We start from the raw sequence: 21,685 nt of genomic DNA on the forward strand, positions 1-21,685 counted from the left end.
GAGTCACAGAAGATACCTTTTTCAGTGTTAGTTTTCAAAGCAGCTGCCAGCTTGGCACATATTTTATTCAAAAATATCGAAGAGGAATCAGTACTTTTCCACACTTAACCCTACAAATCCTTGCAGGCTGTAAGGAAGCTGCAGTCTCTCCATAGTAAGTTACTCTGCATACAGAGCTGTTAGTTACCTCTTTGTTGTGACAGCTGGAAGGTGTCTGCCTTTCAAAGAGAACCTGTTAAAATACAGCTTTTCTGTTACTGCAGGTTATAACCAAAGCTCAGTATATCCCACTTGATCCTTCTCTGCTAAAGTCAGACAAAAGCAAGAACTTGCACTGGCAGCAAAGGAAGGAAGTTCACGCAAATGGTTTCATTACAAATTTATTTCTTTAAACATGGCCACTTTGAGATTAATGATACTACTCCAGGGAACATGAAAGAATAATAAAACAACTTCATTTTAGAAGGGAAACAATCAGGTAAGTCAGTATTTGCTTTTCAAACAGTAAAAGGCCAAGCTCCAAGAGCAATCCATTTTGGCATACAAGGACTAGTATTTTCAGATCCAAAAGCTGGCTTAGTTTTACAGTGGAAGCCGACTGCAACCTTAGCTACCTCTCCATAACCCTGGATGGTTGTAACTCAAATGTACAGGAGCATGATGTGAAAAGAGGAGTTTTTTATTAATTAAAAGTTAACAGCAACAGGCACGTATTAAAATGAATATGGCAAAGCCTTTACAAATGGCTTTACGCTGAAGCTCACTCCCAAAAATGGCTGTTGCAACAAACTGTAAACAGAATTAATAAACAGTCTTTTACAATAATAACAGGGAAATACAAATGAACTAAAAGAAAGCACCAGTTTCTCAAACTACATTACAGTTGTGCTTACGGTACTTAAACCAATGTAAAACAAATTACAAAAATGGAATGTTTTAAGTTTAAAATTAGTCCTTTAATTTTGCCCTAAAAAACATTTTCTGCTTTTCCCATCGAGACCCCATTGTTGTGGGTACTGTTTCAGTAGAGGGAGGAATACGTAAACAATGCACTTTTTTTTCATTACCATTATTATTATGTTTCAAATCAAAAACAAATTTGGTCACTTAGCTTTGTGCATAGTTTAAGGCATCTGTAGCAATTTGTTACAGTTTCCTCCCCAGTGTGGCTGTTCATGAAATTGTCACATTCTAAAAGAATAAATTAAAAGAAAATAAAGAGAAAAATAAAGAAAAACTGAAGAACAAAACAAGAATGTTGCCGTTCAAACCCTTCCCAGTGCCCTCCCGCCCTCCCCCGTCCCAAACATACTCACACACACACACACACACGCACACATACACACACGCTGCAGCGAAAGGGGCATTTGTACCCTTGTTCTGAAGGACACGCTTCCCATCCCACTTTTATTTCAGATTGGCAAATACCCTGAGCTGGTTATGGTGTTTTAGACATTCCACCTTTTTTTCTTGCATGTGCAGTTCAAGTGTACACGAGTGAAAACAACATGCGATGTTCCCACTGCAGAATCGCAATGCAGTTCAGACACTTCCCCTCCCACCCTCCACCCCCCTTTCCCATCCCATCCCTTCCCTTCCCAGATTCAGAAGTGTTTTCTGCCATTAAAAAAAACTTGCATTCCCATATAGCACTGGAAGAAAGCTTGGCTGTGCTCTATGACGAATGCTCAGTTCCCAGTGCACAAACAAAATCATGGCAAATGGGAGGCTTTTCTGGCATCCAAAGAAACATGAGCTGCAGTCTCCGTTTTGATCTTTTTCCTTTAAAAAAGCAAAAGAAAAACAACCCCCCAAGTCAAGTGGTTCCTTCACAGCCATGCGCAAAGGTTAAGTCTAGAACCGATAGTTTCAGAGTACATTTGTAAACATCAAGTCTTGCCAGAGGCAGCAGAGGATGGGCACTTCACATTTCGGTATTAAAACAGGGACTGAGTGGAAGGTATGCTTTGAACACATTTATCCAAGTCTTGCTAAATTCCAAGAAAGTGGAACAATCCATCTCAAGTCTTAGATTTGAAGAGCGTATTCCAAGTATTACAAAAAAGAAACAAACAACCCCAAAGCCATGTGGCACAAAGTTTTCGTACTGTTCCTCCAAGGCTCAGTCACTGCTGTGCTTTGCATATTCAAGGTTCCGAACGAAAACCAACTGAGGCGTATGCATATTGCTCTGTGTTCAGATCTTGCAGGTTAAAAAAATTCTAGTTCAAATGGTCTGTGTCAAAGGAAAACTTGGAAATAAATAATGCTGGCATCGGTTTATCATCTTACCAAAGCCTTGGGCTGGCAAGTATCTCCTTTAATCCAACCGCACAGATACCAAGAGAAGAAAGAGGCAGTTTTGTCATGAAGACTGAGGTCAGGACAGTCGAGGTTCCTGAGGTAATATGTCTGAGTCCATTTCCTCAAAAGCGGGGTCAACATCATCACCGCTGCCAGTCTGTTCCCTCTGCATCCCCTTCCAGCTGGCCTTGTTCAGTCCCAGGTGGCCAAGCATCGTCTGCGACAGCCTCGTGTTGGAAAACCGGGCCCATTCCCCAAACAGTGGTTCCACTAAGTAGGTCATAAACCCTTTGAAAACAAGCAAACAGAGCCAGGTGAAAACAAAACAAAAAAGAAATTAAAATATTCAAACCTAATATTTTAACTAATATTTAGTAGCAAGTAATTCAGTGCATCAGACCACTCTGCTCCACCATGTGTTTAAAAGTTATCTTTACAAGATAATCTCTCAAAACGCGTAAGATTTTACTAGCCGTATTATCACAGAATAGTTTGGGTTGGAAGGGACCTTCAGAGGTCATTTAGTCCAACCCCCCGCAGTGAGCAGAGATATCTTCAATTAGATCAGGTTGCCCAGAACCACAATGGATTACAAATCAGCCTCCTTTCTCTCACAACAATGACCAAATAAAGGAATACTGGACAACACTGAAGGGAGCAAATCTAAACACCAGCAACTAAATTACACTAATTTAGAAAACCTAGAAGATTCTACATCACAGACAGACTGCCCCACAGACAGACTGAACTATGAGGGGGAAAAAAAAAAAAATAAAAATTATAAGCTAAGAAATACGTTATAGAAATTTTTAAACCAAAAGGCCACAAAACATTTAACAACAAACATTTATAGACACATTTCTGTGTGCACTTCTAGTGTCTATTTCCATGAACCAAAAATGCAATGGTAAGATAACCAAAACTGAATCTATCAACTACAGAAATGTATGATTTCCTAACACACTAAAAACAGTGCAGCTGATTGAACAGGTCAAGTTTTGTCGCTAATTTAAAGCACTAATTTGCACTGTTTGTGGTTATATTCAGTCTTTTTGCTTTTAAGTGAGTTCTATTCAATCTACATAAGCAACTTCATTAAAAGTAACTATAAGAAGTCATTTTACTCTTTTAAATCCAAATCAAGCTCGGCCTCTAGGCCTGCCAGTGCAGCCCCTTTGATAAACACTCCATTCAAGGGAGAAATGTTACATAGCAAACTGGGAAAAAACTGCTCTTTGTGACAAAATGCTGCCACACACATAGAGCAGCTACAGCCTTTAAGGAACGTATCTAAGAGGTACTTGATTCAAATTGCATCCTGAAAAAATTGACTGAAACACATCAAACTGCAGTTACCAATCTGGATGTTGGCGATAGTTTCCGTCTGTCGGTCACAAAGTGGACTCACACCCAAGTGATACTTTTTTTCAATATCTCCTAAGGAAACAGAAGTATAATACAAACCATTAAGTCATCACATCCAGACACAAACGGAGCCAAACACTACCAGAGATGAGTCCTGCAAGTTGGTTAACAAGGATGGTATCTTGCAGCTGGTTGAATGCATTTATTTCTCTCACCCATCTCCCCAAAAAGCAAGTAGGACTATCAGTCAGGCTAACAGTACTTTGTCATCAAACAAAATCCATCAAATCAGATTTTTCCTGAAGGATTCATATATTTCCTTGCAAAACCTCCTAGACTGCCACAGAAATGACGGGAATTAAAATCCTGCTTAGCAGTAGGGAAACAGCTTAGTCTTCAGAAATGTCTTACTAAAAGCAATCTGTTGTTCTGCTTCCCCATCACCTTTATCTGAGAATAAGCTTCATGTGATTAGCACCAAAAAAATGCAGTCTGTTCCCCATTTGTTGTATCCATGCACAGATTAGCAGGTCTGAAGTCAGTTAAACCAGCCTCAAGAAAGCAACAGCACACTGTATTAAAAAAATTAATAATCATGGAGAAAATTCACTCCACTTGTCAATTAAAAGCTTTATTAACTGCTTACATAAGGCATTAGCCTTAACTGCACAGTAACTAAACATCTCCTCTCTAGTCTTACCTGCTTACCAACAGGCCTCACAGCTCAAGTTTAAATATTGAAGACACATGATGAATATAAGTGTAATTTACACAAACCACTGTGTAAGTTTGAAGTGAGCATTATTATTCACCCGAAGCACCTTTCAGGCTGAGGGATGTACTGCACCACCCATTCCAGGTTCAGATTCTAAGCAGATTCTTTGCTGGGTTTTAGTAATGCTAACCTTTTGCAAGAAGTACAACCCATGGAAGTAAAAGAAAAATCCCACACTGTAAATCTCTACTAATCCTAAATATAAATCCCTTTGTTTGCAAGCTGCTATGACTCATGGTCGCTCTCTCCACAGTATACGTTATGTACCAACAGATACTTCTACTCTTACTTGCCTTGGTGGAAGAACTCCTCTGTCACTTTTTCACTCCACTGCTTACTCAGCTCCCACGTCCGACATGGATTACAAATATCAGCACACTTCAAAGCCATCTAAATATGTTAACATACAGCATTAGATCACCATTCCCTCCAACAGAAACATATGTAATTAATTATGTCCTGAGAGCAGATTATTTTAAGTTTTGTGAATAACAAACCTACCTACCATTCGTGCTTCTCTGCAAAGTTATGTTCTGTAATCATGTCTAAAAAGTGCTTGGGGAACTATCAGATCTCATGATCATCTCTGAGTAATATGGAAATTCAGGCAAGTCAAAGTATTTTGGTGGCACTATATTTAGTATACTCACTAGTACAAGAGACAAGAAATTCAAAAAGAGAGACAAAGTAAGCAAACTGTATTTTCTATTTCTGGCTCCAAAGTTCATGGCTTGCACAAGACAACTTCTCATCTGTTTATCCACTTTCTTTTAGAGTCCACAATATGAGCCTAGTAATAAACTTTTCTATAAACCTCAAAAGACTCACGAGGCTTTTGTTTTTAAGGTTTGCTAAACCTCTTCTCTAGCACAGCTGAAACTGATTCACAACAGTACTACTTTCCTTTCCTGAAATATGTTCTGACGAAGCATTTCACAGTTCTGAGACTGCACTGGAGTCCTCAGAACAACTAAATCTTGTCTTGGAAACAGCTCTCCTTGCTTTTGCAGCTCAAAGTTACCAGACTTACCAACACACATCACTTGGGAGGAGTGCTGGGAGAGGGAAAGACTGAAGGGGAGGGAACAACCTTTCAGTAATGCAACAAAATGACTAAAAGAGATTTCTACTTCATTTTGAGAGGAGGAGATAGCCTGGCAGAAACAATACTTAGTATTTTAATTAAATGACTTTTGACACTACAATGCTATTTTCAAAAATATTAACAAAAAGATCACCTGTAAAATGAAGTGACGATGGTTCGGATTCTCTAAACATAGGTCTCCTCTATCCAGATGGGACCGGAACATGGACAGATACTCATTTTGCTGACTGATGTCTGTGGCAAGAATGAGATCACCTATCTGACTTTCCATCAGCTGCCTGCAATTAGTGATACCAAACATTTAAAAAGCATAACAGTTAAAACCAGCCATCACTATTTGTACATGTCTTTTTATCATACTCTTTATTATATAAATACACACATATGCATTTGTACTATAATCAGCCTTTCCACTGAACTCTTTCTTTTATGTAGCTGTTTTCCCCTCTCTGAAGAATTCCTACAACATCCATAGAAATAGCAGGATGTTTCATTAGCAGCATTCAGAAAGACTGAATCAGTTTTTAGCTACTCCTCCCCCTTTTTTTGCCTTAAAAACGTACAAGCCAGTTGTTTAAAGCTTATTTCTTGTTCAAGTAGGTGAAGAGAGTCTATTTTAAACTAAAGTTGTGGTGGCAGAATGACAAAAGGCTGCCAAGTTTAATCCAAACAGGTGCTTGACTATATGAATACACATCTTCAGTGTGCTTACAGTGATGTTATTTTCCACAGATCGCATTGCACCACAAACTACTCTACTCCAACAGCATGGTATCCCATGGTACCCAACAGCATGATATCCAGGAATTCTTAAAATAGATCATAATCTACATTTTGTATTCAGAACTGCAGTAACTTAGCTTGTTTTGCAAGGCTTACTTACTGAAGTGACAGTTTACTTACAACTTTAATTAATCTATACTACTTTGTTTAAACATACCTGTTTTCTAATGACATGTGTGCAAATAAACCAGACTCTCTCAGCAACCCCACTGCTGATCTCCAGTGATGGTTCTCTAATACTGAGGTATTCTGCAAATGAAAAGGGTATTACAGGTATTAATCAATGACTTAAACTGAAGAGCTACAGACTTAAGAGTGGTACCAAACAGTTTCACTGGATCTTGGGAGTGGTGTTTTGGTTTCTTATCCTCCCCCAGCCTCCCCAGGAGGTTAAAATTCACAAATCATTAACAGATTAGGATAGGCTGGTTAATATAGGCTGAGAAAGTTGGGGCTGTTCAGCCTGGGAGAAGGCTGCGTGGAGACCTCATAGCAGCCTTCCAGTATCTGAAAGGGGGCCTATAGGGATGCTGGGGAGGGACCATTTATTAAGGACTGTACTTGACAGGACAAGGGGTAATGGGTTAAAAACTTCAACAGGGGAAGTTTAGACTGGATATAAGGAGGAAGCTCTTTACTGTAAGGGTGATGAGGCACTGGAATGGGTTGCCCAAGGAAGTTATGAATGCTCCATCCCTGGCAGTGTTCAAGGCCAGGTTGGACAGAGCCTTGGGTGAGATGGTTTAGTGTGAGGTGTCCCTGCCCATGGCAGGGGGGTTGGAACTTGATGATCTCAAGGTCCTTTCCAACCCTAACTATTCTATGATTCTAACACTTTGCTAGCTCGCACAATGGTTTTTTTATCCCAATGATGTGGAAACAATGTCTGGATTCAAGCCTACCACTAGCTAAACTGTACTCCTCAGGCATTCTCCAAACCTGGCTTTAACAAAGTAACCAATTTTGCCCTTACCTTATATAAAGTTGCTAAGTAATGGTTTGTTTTAATTAGGAAAGGTTGGTTAACGCCTGGGTGATCCAAATCATGTGTGGCAGCTGCTATTAAGCTGAGCAGGACATCCCATGGAGTTAAAGATTTGGAAAGCTGTAAGATAATAATGACAAATGTAATTCTGTTAACAATGCAAGTGTGCCCACAGGAAAAAAAAAAGCACGGATGTTACATTTTTGTTTCCTTTTTTTGATGAGTAACAGCCAATAGAAACTCAGAAAATTTTAATAACATAAAACTAATTCCACTGACTTTCACAGTTATTTCCCCTACAGAACTTCAACAATGGTTTAAGCACTTTTCTTTCCAAATAGGAAGGTTCAGTCTTTTAAAAATGCTGGCCCAGAAAATTCTGCTTTCTGGCTGCTAATGAAAGACTATTCCTAACCAGATCCTGTAAAAGCAGCAGGTTCTTAAAATTAGCTCTCCATCTCATTTACCAAGTCTGTCTGTATGTGTCAATTCTGCTTTAAATACAGACTATATTTTAAAAACTATAAAAAACTTTCATCTTTAAAGAAACTAATGTTCTGGAAGACTTCAGAACTGTTCAGAATGGATTTCTACTCTTACATAAAATTCTACTTCAAAGTCTACCAGGCAAAGAACAGAAAGAGGAAAATCTGCCAAAAATAAATATTTTTAAGAAGTATGTGCATGTCAATTAACTCAGCATGAAACTGAAAGGACTTATTTTCACTGCTCGTAGCTGTCACTACTTCTGGTTGGGAGGCTTGCTAGTTAAACTGAGTAATTAAACCAGAGAGGACGGTTTCACCTGCATGAAAGCGAAATGCAGTAAACACCCTGTGAAGACAGAAGTTTATATTCCCTGTTGCATTCACCACCTATCATGCCTCACATGCTTATAATACACTTTGGTGCAACAGAACCAGTAGTTGTATGTTACTAAAAATGCAAAGTCTATGCTTGCATCCGAACAATTATAAACCTTCCATCACAAGTACTAGATAAAAAACACGCAGAGCTTCCAAACTGTGTGCCATAAAAAAAGCTCATCGTGTATCAGCTGCACCAACAATTAAACTGAAAGCAGCACTGAGAAACTGAGTTGGAGGAGTGGGCAAAGAGCCTCTTAATAACACCCATGGATCCAGAACTTTTACCTCAGAATGAAGAGCTAGGCTATTCAACAGAACCTCAGATTGGGGATCAGCTTCATCACGGTAGAAAATTCCTCACCTGGCTAGAGAGTGCTACAGTTTTCAGTATCATACACGACAGAATTTAGCCCTGAAATTGTCTGACATCACTTACAGCAGACTGCCAGCAGTCCATGTAGTTAAGAAGCAAACACTCAATTCCCTAAGGTCTGTCACACTGTCCTTGTATTAGAAAGAAGGCCAAAAATAATCCTGATGTCTTTCTATAAGGTGCCTCTAGCAGAAGCATACTATTCATGAACATCAAAGATGAGCAAAGCAAGGGTAACTAGTTTCTGGAGGAAAACAACCCCACCACCACCCACCCCAAATGACAAATACACAGGTTTATTATTGCCAGCTGACTCGGACTGCAATTCTATGCAAATGTCTTGGGGCAGAGCTCTGCAATCTTAATTTCCTATTCTGGTTCAGCACCAAGTCACACAAACGACGATGCCAGCTCAGGAAAGAAATAAAAAGAAAAGTATACTGCTAAGTGTGAACCCACAGCCCCAGCAACACAGAGAGTAACTCCCTGCCTTTTTGTGTTCAAAAGGTTGTTTTGTTGAGTTTTTATGTTTAGTTGCTTTTAATAAAAAATGCGCATATGCACATATGTGTACATATAAAAAATGCGTGTATATTCACATATATATGCACATAAGTGTGCATATGTGCACACAACCCACCTATACACACACACACACACACACACAAAGACACATATTTCCGTACACCCATGTCATGTCAAAGTGAGAATGCTCCCTTACCTTGGGCTCTTTTAAGTAACAGTGCATGGCCTGAGTCACATCAGCAGCATGAACTGCATTATGGTAAGGGTTTTGACTGTGATAATCTTCTTGAACCATAACTGCAGGAAAATAAAAAATATCCAAATTTAAACGAAATAGCAATTTTTTCATGTACCATTTTATATATCCTTGTTAGGCACAGAAATATGCAATATCACAAGTTTCACACACATAAAAGTGTTTAAGTCAATAAATTGTCAGTTGAACCACGACACGGGTATAAAAGATTTTTATGTGAAGAAACAGTATTTCCTAAAAGAAATCAACTACATATAAAGTCATTTCAGAGCTAAAATTAAACAACTTGACATCAATATATAACCTGAGATGCTTTTACTTTGAGAACTTCCCAGGAAAAAGCTCTCTTTGATAATCTAGCCTGCCTGAATGTTGAGGCAATCTGAAATACAAAATGGAGATGACACTATATACCAAAGTATCATGCGTTGAAAACAGACAGGATCAGAGAAATTAGACACTGCTTTCCTGTCATATGAAGTGATTTTCTTTCCCTTTCAGGAGAGTGGTCATGGTAAGCCACCTCTACAAACTTTAGGCACCTTCTCATACTTGTTTGTACTCAGGCAAAATTAAGCCTATATACAATTTGGAAAAGAGTATTGTTTAGATGATGGTCTGACAAACCACTTCTAGATTCAATATTCCCTATTTAATTTCTTCCTGGCTTTCCTCCATCTTACTGGCTGTCTTTAAACATCATAGGTAGAATACTTCAAAAGACATCAACATTAACTTGAGTACAAAGAGTGACAGAAGTATAGTGTTAAAAAGTATAGAGGGGGAGAAGATCTGAGGCACAGCAATCAAACTATATTCTAAAGTTTTGCCTGACATGACACATTAGCTGTTTTAAGCAAACCTCAAAAGAACATTTTCCCAGCTGACTACAAGCTGTCAGTTCCATTCAAACAAACATGCCCACAGCCTCTTTTCCTACTCAGTTCACAAGCCAGTACCTTTAACATAATCGTGACTGTAACGTTGGAATCTTACTGCCATTCTATTTGTGAAGAGCTGTGGTTCATGAGAAGTCAAAATACTTGTAACCATTGTGTAATGTCAATAGTACTCAACATATACCTGACATCTCATATGGAAAATAACAAAAATAAGCATCTTCAATCTCTATTAACCTGCATTAGAACTCCCTTTCATCTATTCCTAGTTAAGACTATCATTATCTTTTGATAACCAGTTAACTGATTCAGTCATTCCTAACCTGTCTTTCAAGCGCTGTCGTTTGCTAAATCTCAACTAACCAGGAAAGAAGGAAGATGAGAAAGACAGAACACAACAACTTCAGTAGCCTCAGACCGGATTTCTATCACAATTTTCTTCACATCCACTATATCAGCCCGCAGGTCAGCTGATCTACCTTTTTGAAACTGGAAGGAATTGAGTCAACTTTAAAATAACACAAAATGCAAGACAACCAAAATTTTTTACAGCTGAACGAACTACATAATGAAAACAAAAGCATTCCCTTCTTTGAAAGAGGAGAGAAGTATTCCAAATGTGATTTCCCCCTTGTTAAATGACAGCTTCACAACCACAAAATTGTTTTCTATGACACTGTGAAAGCCCACTAAAAGGGACCAGAAACTTCTTTCTGCTGCTCAGTCAAAAAATTTTAATAAAGGCATCCTACTTTACAGAATAAAAGGCAATGTCACAAAAGAACTGAAGGAAGTCTCACACCAGCATCTGTGTCTATGGTACAGGGATGCAGTGATACAGTTTCTTCAGCTGCGAAGTGACAGTACCATGTGGCTCAAATACTCTGTATCACACTTACAATTCCTTCCAATTGAAGCACTCCAGTGCCATGGGCCCCAACACTCAAATAAAACTGTCTTGCACTCTATGAAGAAAGTATGCCCACAGTACAGTGCTTATTTGTATGAGAGTTTGAGCAAACAAGAGGTAACATCAAATTGGCACCGTGAAATATGGCCAAGCTGGTATGTTCAATATAGTTCGGCATCTACATAATGAACTTTGGAAATTAAGATTAAAACAGAACTGAAAATCAAAGCAAAGAAAGGAGCTCTCTAGCCTTCCCCCAAAAAAGTGTCACACAATGTCAAATATATTCCTGGGGTTTTAGATTTAATACAATACAGTATCTGCTACAAAACTACTAAACTTGTTAATACTTGCTTGGATTTAACATGGAGATTTCTATGCTCACAGAAACTTTCAGAGAGTGTCTCAATATAATTTAAATCACTGCAAAACCTGGACTGCATCAGTATTCTTCAAACTTTATTGCTAAACTGCAACCAGCAATTCAGTTAAGGTATAAAAATGCAGATAAACAGCAATATTCATCATAATAAAAAGCTGTATTTACCCAAAAATCTACGAAGTTTCATCGTATCTAACTGGAAGTGTTCAATTAGTCCATGAAGATTAAACAGATGAAAGGTTAAGCTGACTAGACTGTTTCCTAAAAATAAGATGAAAATACTAATTCATTGGAAGCCATGAAATCAGTGACTTTTTCATAAGAAATTTATTATTTCAAACAAATTTGTCACAAAAATTATACAAGCAAATTTCTATACACCAATTTATGATAAATATATAAATCTTACTGCATAAGATTCCATTAGCTACCTCCTCTAGTGATCACCAGTGTTTATGCAAAATCATAATGCATTCACCAATTGTCCACTGCCAACTGATAGGAGGAAAATGTTACAGAACATTAAAAAAGCAAGAGGTTTCAACATGCAAACCTGTTACAATGGTATTTAACTTTATAAATATTACAATGCAACATATCACATAGAGCTTAAAAACAAGTACAAAAATAATCAGATAAAAAAAAGCTAACCAACACCATCAATTAGTGAACATTATACATAGCTCGCATTTTTACCACCATCTAAACTATTTATTTCACTAAGAACTGAAAGAAGAAGTTTTACATTTCTGTAGGAAATGTATTTTTATATTACAAGCTTTCAATATACTTTGTCTACGCATAGCTATAATATTCTAATCACTTGCAGTGGTAAAACAAGTAAAACTGCAAGAGTCAGAGCAACAGCCTGCAAATGTTTACTTGAAATAGCTTGCCCATTATTTACTCTGCAAACAATATGTAGTGGTAGATAACTCAGTTCTGGTACATTGACAACCGTAATTTAGCAGGAATTAAAGAACCTAGCACAGACAGAAACTGAAGCACACAAGGACAAAAAAAAAAAAACTGCTAAATCTCACTTATTACTAGGCTTAATATATTTGCACGTGCATGCCACTTCCACAGAGTAAGATCTGCAATTCTTCAAACAGTCTTTACTAATTTGTTTCTTACAGGCTCATCCTGGGCAGCTCATCGAGCAGTTTTACATACAGTATTCTCTCCTTACAAACTTTCAAGAACAAGACCGCCTGTTTAAAATGACCTCCTTAAATGACTGAGATAGGATGCAAAATGGATGGCATAGGAAGGCTTCCACTACAGAATCTGTACTAGTAGTACCTAAAATGTATTTGAAAAAAGCTTATTTTAAAGGTAGAGAAGGCCTCTTATAAGAAAGATGGTATAAGATTACTCCCATCTGATAAAGTAACTCAAAATAAGCTATGCTTACAAACAAGCTAACTTGTGCACATAGCTTTTTCTCATTCAGTTATCTTGTCTAAAGTTTATTACCTCTATAGACTTTCTATTAAAAAAAATCTTGCTGTTTTCATTATTTATATCAATTTTCTTATCCATTTAAATCAAACTGCAAAGATACTACTTTTACAATAGATTAAGCCAAGCATCCCTTCAACAAAACAGGAGAGAAAATTACCTTTTGGCACCACATTTTCCTTTCTGAACTTTGCCTCTTTCTGCTGACTTTAAGCAGTCTTAACTGCAGCTCTGCTACCAACTCCATTTGACTGACATAAAACCTCCATGAGCTGCTCTCCATTTGCTTTCCACACTGGCACAGATGTCGCCATGATGTGGACTCACTCATCTCTCTCCATTCTATTCAAAATTCAGCTTCCGTTGCTGTAACTATAATACAAAACTTCACCCTACCCACTGCATCACCCCTTCCTCCTCCTTTCCAGCTTATTTACGAATCTCTTTTCTAACTGTCGGTAACATCATACTTTGATTATAACAACTGCAGTAGTTCCTACAACTATCTGTAATAGGTGCACAAAACTAACCATGATAGCATCTCTTTCTTTCTGTATTTTTTGCAAGCTATGAGCACAGCTACTTGTTTCCTCAATTCCTAGTTCTTTAGGTATTCTAATTATGCATTCAAACCAACATACATTCTTATTGCACTAAAAAGTAATAAAACTATTCTAAAATTAAATTTATCAGAATACTTGCTCAATATAAATGACCTTTTGAACACAACCATATAAATTACCAGCAATCCAAAATTAAAAAGAAAAAAGGGCTAAGTTAGCAAGATTATTTGTTACTTTATATCAAATTACTATCAGAGAACAACAACCTACAAAGTACAAGGGCCTCTTCTACAAATCTGTCATTATTACCAGTGCTGACAGTACCAGTATTAACAGTGAACTAGATTAAAGACTATTAAATCAAAAAGTACTGCCTGATGAAATATGTGCTTTTAAGTGAACAAGCAATCACATACTGCAATGCAACAGCAATATAGTTATGCTAAGAGATAAACCACAAATGAAATGGCAAAAATAAACTCACCATTTGTCAGTCTATCAAAAAGAAAAATATCAAAATTCCAATTTCCAACCTTCTCCAGCATACACTGAAAGAAAACACAAAAGCTGTCACTTTTTTCCTCAATATATGCCTATCTTCCTGTAACCCAGAGGAGCAGTTAAGATTCCAGAGACAGATGCAGTCTTACGATTTCTACATACAAAAAATAGTACTGAAAGAATAAATCTGTCTAATAACTGAAAAACTTCATAACGCATGTTATGAGTTTAAAAGCTGAAGAAACCAGAGAAGTGCCTTGACAGAACTGGTTGGCGATTTTCCCTTCATCCTTCAGTCAACTTCTTAAAAGAAATAAGACACAATTTAAAACCTGGTTAAAACCAGAGACAGTATGACAGAATGACTGTGTAATCAGACTTTTTCCACTTCAATTTTTGCAATGAGCTAGGGAATTATTCTCTGTGTAGTCATTCACCTGATTTTCCCTCTTTCCCTTGCTGTTTGTAGAAGTTATATATATACACATATGCTTTACCAAACATATGAGCTAAGCTCTTATTTTCTTTTTCAACAAAATGGCTTTTGGCATTCTACCGCACCAAACTAGCACTTCACAGCTGCTCCATGTGAACTGCTCTTCCAACAAGCAGGATGAAGAACAACAAGGAGCCAACGGTACATGAGGCCTCACACCAGACTTCAGCTGTCACAATCTTTGTCTCCCCTACCGCTATCAGAAATACCTGCCTGGCACGTTTTACAACAGCCACTAACCCTCTCCTATTCTCATTAGATTGTTTTGTGATTCAATTATATGTTCTAGCTTTTCTCCATCAGCCATTAAAATCCTGCTACCAGAAGAAACATGAGCATTAATAAGATCTTTCTACTATTAAATTACATGCACGTTTTTTTAAATCCATCCTCCATCTTATCAGACTCTTTCTATGCTGCAGCCTGGTCATGGTCTACATGGATACATTCACTGTATTGTAAGTGTATAGTTTCTCTGTGTCAAGATGACACAAAAAGCTTTACATGCATCAGTAAGATGACAGCCTTTGGGATCTTGAATAACCTGAAAAACCTTTGCTGCTCACTCCCATTCAGCGCTATCCATCTTCTGTCCTCAGTACACTAGACTTTCATCCAACCAGATGGTCTCTTGCACCACCCATCTTCCCAGTACCTGCCTTTACTATAGCACAGCCCTATTATGGCTATCACACTTTCCTAGAATTGCCTACTAAAGAAGTCAGTTTGGCATAATAATCTTCTGATAAATCCATTTACTGTGTTTTATTGAGTTTTCACTAGTAGGTAGTCACTCTGCCAGATGTTCACTAGGGAGGTTAGACTGAAAATGAAAATGGGGCAGTGACTGGGGGTTGGGGGGGGGGGGGTGTACAAATTGACCCATTAGATTTCTTAAATACAGATACATTTTCCTTTCTTCAGTTTATCTTCAATTACTGAAGGGCATACTACATTCACTATTTATATATAAACAAACAAATCAATAGCACACTAGCCATGCAAGCTCTAAAATTATCCCAGTAAACTTGTGGGTGTTAAAGGAGTTTGTTAGAAAACATTAAAAAATTTTGGCTGGACTTTATTAAGATGTATATAAATATATACACACACAAATAAAAATACACATATATAAAAATGTACATGCCTAAAGTGTATATCTGCTTGCACTTTTAACATTAAATGTAGTTATATACTAGCAAACACTTTAAAAGACATACTTAAAAAATAAAAATCAGGCAACCAACCTTTGCTTGTCCATTATAATCATCATCTAAAATGTTTGAAGAATTTGGAACAGTGATACCACGGAAAAAACGGGAAGATCTCAGGTATCGCTGGAAACTAAGCAACCTTCTCACATTTCTCGCAGACACAGACACCTCGATTTCAGAATTTGCTACAAAAAACAAGAAAATAAATACTCTCTCTAAAAAACCTTTACCAAAAAGACGACTGTTGAGGGAAGTTTGGTACAACAAAGGTGATACAATTTCTGTGTGTGTCAAACATTTCAGCCACAAATACAGGTGTTTTCATTAACAGTAAATACAGAGAAAATCTTTTCTGCGAAGAAAAAGAAGTATTTGTATCACAGCTGCAATTCTGCTATTGGAAGGACAGCAATACTATGGAAACTCCGTGTTAAAACACAGAGTACTACAAAGCTGCTTTTTGGAGAACTGCTCTCAGGGTATACACATCCAATCACTGTCTCTAGCGAATCGCGTAAGATGCGTACACCAGCAAAAGCACATCAGTAATTGCATTGATACAGGAGTTACGAGTAGGTTTTGAGTACATACAAATAACTTTTAACACAGATTTTAAAGCTCAGAAATTTTAACTTTAGTGGCAAAGCTTTAAATACATTCAAGAGACTTTGGTGCATTTGCAGACAAACATGTTCAGAATCTCTCTTCTGCCAGACAAGTACCACATTTACCTTCGCAGCATATGTAATTTTCCAGGACAGTAACAACACTACAGAAAATTGGTTTAGCCTGTTTTCAAAGATTAATGCGAATATTGTGCTTTACTCTCATTACTGGTTTATTCAAATGACTGATGCTAGCTTACGTTCAATTCCATTTGATATACTTGAAGTGTTTCAGAAACCTGAAGATCAAACTACACATAGCCAGGCCATGCAAAGGCCAGGTATTTTCATCCTGAAATCCGTTACACCAAGCTTAATCTTTCTTCTCAGCAGTAGCCCAAACAACAGTTTTACATAACCAGCGGTCAATAGCCAGGCCATGCAATAGGCCAGGTATTTTCATTCTGAAATCCGTTACATCAAGCTTAATCTTTACTTTCTTCTCAGCAGTATCCCAAACAGCAGTTTTATATAACCAGCAGTCAATAATCTTGATATTCCCCCATTCTGCCCAAGATTAGTCATATGAAGGAAAAAAAAAATAAATCTATTAAGTAAGAAAGTAAGTGCAAAGACGCTCACTTCCAAAAATGCAGATCCTCAATACCAAAATGAGCTCACCTTTGTAGAGTACAGACCTCTTGTCCTTCTAAGAACAAGGCATATTAGAAATTGTGGAAGTAAGCAGTTACAATTTTTGTTCTTTTAGTCAGTCTAAAATATTTTACTGGGAAAGATGTGGTCTTACTAACAAGATCAGCTAAAAAACTCAGTGATTTCCAGTGAAAGCAGTTTAATTCTACAGAAGATAAACCTTTATTTACATAAATCCTCTCCCTGCTGAAGTTCTAATGTACTTTCTGGTCGACATTAGCTCATTAATATATTTATTTCCAATCTACACTAATAAAGCACCTCTGAACAGAACTGACAATTACACTATCACAGATTATCTAATAAAATGCAGGAGCATTTCACAGTCTCAGCTAAGAGAGATTAAACTGACAAAACTGGAATATTCTTTCAGATGTGGCTGAAACACTTCATATAAAGATGGAAACTTCAGTATCTTGATCAGTTATCTAAGGAGGTACACTCCATATAATAAAGGTTGCTTATAAAGCAACATCCGTGAGTACAGCACGCAAACAGATTCTGCCACACTGCATTACTCTGCTAATATTTTTAACCACATCCATTAACATGAGGTTACAGTCTGGGTACTGCTACCCTGCAGAACAGAGAAGCAGGGAGCAATACACCTGCTCTTGTTAATGCAGCGGAGGCTTCAAGTAAAAAGTTTTACCCCTTCAGTATTGATCCAGTCCCTTAAAACCGCATTTCAGAACAGAAGTCGTTAAGTTGGAAATAAAATCGTATTGAATAGGTATATTTAGGTCATAAAATGATCTAAAACGTCCAGTCACATAGAAAATCCAGGAATGTCACTAAATCTCAGTAAAATAATCATTTAAGTAGGAGAAATCAGCACTCTTCTAGAAGTGCAAACAGTTTTCTTGATCATAAGCACTCTTTTACAGATCTATAGTTAACAAACACCTGCTTTTGTTGTCATGCTACAAATAAGTCTGTCACAGACACCACCTGTTAATCTCTGGCAGAACATGCCTGCACTCCACCTGTATTTGTGTTCATAAAAAAGAGTGAGCACTGCTCCAGCTGATGTAATTCAAACAAACTAAAAAGCCTGTTGTATTCCAGCCTTCCTGGTAGCAATGTTGCTGTTAGAGAATTGCAGAACAGCTGACACAGGAAAGGACCTCTGGAAATCATCTCTGCGACTTAGACCACACTGCCTAGGACCATGTCCAAGTGGCTTTTGAATACCTCCAAGGATGGAGACTCCACAACGTCTCTGGGCAAGTTGTGCCAGTGCTTGGTCACCCTCACAGTGAAAGCGGGTTTCCTCATGTTCAGAGGGAACCTCCCGTGTTTCAGTTTGTGCGCATTGCCTCTGATCCAGGCACCTGGCACACTGAAAAAAAGCCTGGCTCTATCCCCTTTGCACCCTCCTTTCAGGTATTTATATAAATTTACAAGATCCCCCCAGGCCTTCACATCTCTAGGCTGAACAGTCTCAGTTCTTTCAGACCCTCATAATCAGCCCCTTAATCATCTTCCTGACCCTTCATCAGACTCTCTCCACTATGTCCACATCTCTTTTGTGTACTGTAGAGCCCAGACCTGGACACAGCACTGCAGGTATGACCTCATCAGTGCTGAATAAAGGGGCAGGATCACCTCCTTCTACAGCTGGCAGTACTCCCTCTCATGTAGCTGAGGAAACCATTTGCTTTCTTTGCAGCAAGGACACATCATTCAATTTGGTGCCCACCAGGACCCCCAGGTCCTTCTCTGGCCATGCTGCTTTCCTGCTGGTCAGCCCCCAGCCTGCGCTGATGCTGGGGGATTGTTCCTCCCTAGGATCAGGGCTTTGCCCTTCCCTTTGAACTACTATTCATTCCACATGTTGAACCCAAGTTAGATAAGAACAGCTTGACCTTATCATTTAGATCTGCAATGATTAGAAAAACTTCCAAATGAGAAGATATATTTTGAGCCTTGCCAGCCCTCTGCAGTTCCAGAACAGCTAATTCAGAGGGACGATGCCAACCCTGAAAGTAAATTGCTCTCTCTTTAACAGCTAAACGTTTTCCACAGGACAATTAAGAATAGGCAAGTCAGATGTGGAGGTTTGACAGGTAATTAATGTAAAAGGGAGGCTGAAAAAGAAAATAGCTAGCTTTCAGGGAAGGGGGAGTGGGGAAGAGGGGAAAAAAAAACCCGCATAGGTTCTTCGGCTGCAGGAACAGTGATAACATCCATGCATGCAGTTTCCTTTTCCTCACAGATAAATTATGAAGGATACAAAAGTCAGCCCCTTTGTGGTTCTGGCAGACCACCAAAGGCAAGTTTGCAGGAAGGACTGGTAAACTGGATGATACAGTTGTGTGATAGAAACTTGGCATTTCCCTCCTGGTACAAGCAGAAAATTCATTTATATGCATGATTAATATGAGAATGTCAACCTACCCTCTTTCTATCACGAGTCACGAAACGAGATGCTAATTTCAGAGGCCCTACCAAAGCAAGGTTCAGTAATGTATTTATAATGGAAAGAAGGTGGTGAAGAATGAAGAATGCATTACATTTGCACAAGACAAAGCATGCTGCAAAACCATCCCTCCTCCCAGCCCAAACGTTATTTCATTTGGAGCTTTCAGCGTGCTAAATAGCTTTCTAAAATCCAATAGTGACCATTTACTCCTAAGAAATAAGGACAGTTTAAGGACAAACTGGAATGAGAAAAATAAACATACATGACATTTACAGCCTTGAGAACTGAAACAGAATGAAAGGAAAGTCAGGATATGGGGCTTGTTAAAAAGCATTCACAAGTCCCTTCAATGCAAGAAACCAGATGACAAACTAGGCCTTTGTGCCTATTCAACAGCAGCTCTCCTGTAACATTCTTCTTCCTTTTTCTCTCTTCGTGCCCCACTTTCAGTTAGAATATCACCTATTTATTACTTCCTAGATTTTTTTATTATTCTTAAAATGATTATATTCTTATTTCTAGGTATTTTAAGTGAGATGCTGGTATTATCAGAAAAGTCTCGAAGAAAAAAAGGAATAATTCTGTTTACGAGCAGTTATTTTGCTACAGTTACGCATATACAGCAATAAAATAAAACCATGCGAGCTGCCTTCATGCAACAGATTTCATCTGTATTCCAAGATACTTATTTTAATCTCTCTTCCCACTCCCAATCTTTTAAATGTGCTGTACTTTATGAAAACCTAAAAAAAAAAATAAAAATACTTTTATCACCTCTCACAGGGACATTAAATATTTATTTTTCTCATGCTGAAATAAAAATACAAAATAAGACAAGTGACAATCACTTACAAAATCATAATATACCGATATATTTATTCCCTGAATTTTTGCATCTTTCATATTGCAAGGGCAGACAATAAAAGGAAGAGTGACAACTGAACTATGGTTTAGTTTAACTTTTTATTAATAGAAACCTTAAATTGTAGCAAAAAGCTTCAACTTTCTTTTAATGTAAAGATAAACACTCTGAGCCTCTGACGGGGCCCTGGTCGAAACAGGGCTATCCAGCATAAAAAACTAAACACCCATTTATTCCCTGCTACAGCCCAAAAGGTAAATAAGAAATTATTCATGATAAAAATAATTGAATTTTGTTATTACCACTAGAAGGAGCTTAACTGAGAATCTCAGAATCACTGCCACTAACAGAAAAAGGAATTAAACATTTGAGAGAATCACAGAATAGTTAGGGTTGGGTGGATCTTTCTTCTGTTTGAACGTGAAACCAGAAGTTTAAGGTGCATAGGTCCACCAGAGGGGTTTTTTCCCAAAAATAAAAATCAATGAAATCTCTTCTCTCTCATGGAAGTAATCTCACAATTTTTCAACGTTCAGACCAACTACACATTTATCATTTTTACACAGCAGATACTATCTCCAAACCTGACATATCTGAAAGTTTCCAGTAGTGGTGAATATTTGACAGAAATACTCAATTTCACATGCCAATTATAACCGTATTTCTAAGGTCTTCCACGATACAAATCATCCTCCATTTATGCATCACCTGAAAGCTTTTTCCAGCATTTCACACCACTAGAGGGACTCAGCAGCATTCTAATTTCACATCTATTCCCATCAAACCATGAAGAAATGCAATACAATAGATTTGCACACATTAAAAATAAAAATAAAATTAAGTTCTGCTATTTAGCTCTTTAAGTTTTCCACTCATGATTTGCATTTTAAAGTACTTTTAAGAAATTCAGTACTGAAGTCTTATATAAAACTATGATTCTGTTTGGAAGATACAATTTCGGCAAGGATTTTAAGTTATAGACTACTGGTGTCTTAATTACCTTCCTTAGAACCACTCTGAAGCCCTGCTTAGCTTCACTTTAAGGCACTATATCCCCTCTTCTGCTTAAAATAAAGCATTAAGCCAGACTGTTTCATTTTTCATGTACCATATATGTATTTATACATTCATGCTTCTTTTTTCTTCAAATAATGATCACCTGAAAATATGCTGCAGGTTAAAGATTAGTTAAATAAACATGGGTTTGCACATGTCTTCAGTGGAATCAGAAAAATGTGTTAAGTTTCAAGAAAATCTAATAGCATCACAACTTAAAAAAAATTTAGTATTTTTCAACAGATCCTCCCTAA

The 21,685-nt window shown here is 37.7% G+C and overlaps 1 protein-coding gene across 5 annotated transcripts in view; it reads right to left on the reverse strand.

The window, feature by feature from the left end:
- Nucleotides 1–364: 364 nt before the first annotated feature.
- PDE7A (phosphodiesterase 7A) overlaps nucleotides 365–21,685 on the reverse strand; it is a 76,152-nt gene continuing 54,831 nt past the window's right edge. For all 5 annotated transcript variants that reach the window (XM_057426106.1, XM_057426110.1, XM_057426108.1 and 2 more), the window contains 10 exons: nucleotides 15,803–15,954; nucleotides 14,043–14,106; nucleotides 11,697–11,792; nucleotides 9,281–9,381; nucleotides 7,306–7,437; nucleotides 6,490–6,581; nucleotides 5,683–5,827; nucleotides 4,738–4,834; nucleotides 3,661–3,741; nucleotides 365–2,592 (listed from right to left, as the gene is read on the reverse strand). In XM_057426106.1, the coding sequence (XP_057282089.1) occupies nucleotides 2,381–2,592; nucleotides 3,661–3,741; nucleotides 4,738–4,834; nucleotides 5,683–5,827; nucleotides 6,490–6,581; nucleotides 7,306–7,437; nucleotides 9,281–9,381; nucleotides 11,697–11,792; nucleotides 14,043–14,106; nucleotides 15,803–15,954 (1,172 nt within the window). In that variant the 3' untranslated portion in view covers nucleotides 365–2,380. The remainder of the gene's footprint in view (nucleotides 2,593–3,660; nucleotides 3,742–4,737; nucleotides 4,835–5,682; nucleotides 5,828–6,489; nucleotides 6,582–7,305; nucleotides 7,438–9,280; nucleotides 9,382–11,696; nucleotides 11,793–14,042; nucleotides 14,107–15,802; nucleotides 15,955–21,685) is intronic.

Source organism: Pezoporus wallicus, unplaced genomic scaffold (genome assembly GCF_028554395.1).
Source record: "Pezoporus wallicus isolate ANWC-B61680 ecotype Strahan unplaced genomic scaffold, APGP_CSIRO_Pwel_v1 contig_4131, whole genome shotgun sequence".
NCBI classification, from domain to species: Eukaryota; Metazoa; Chordata; class Aves; order Psittaciformes; family Psittacidae; genus Pezoporus; species Pezoporus wallicus.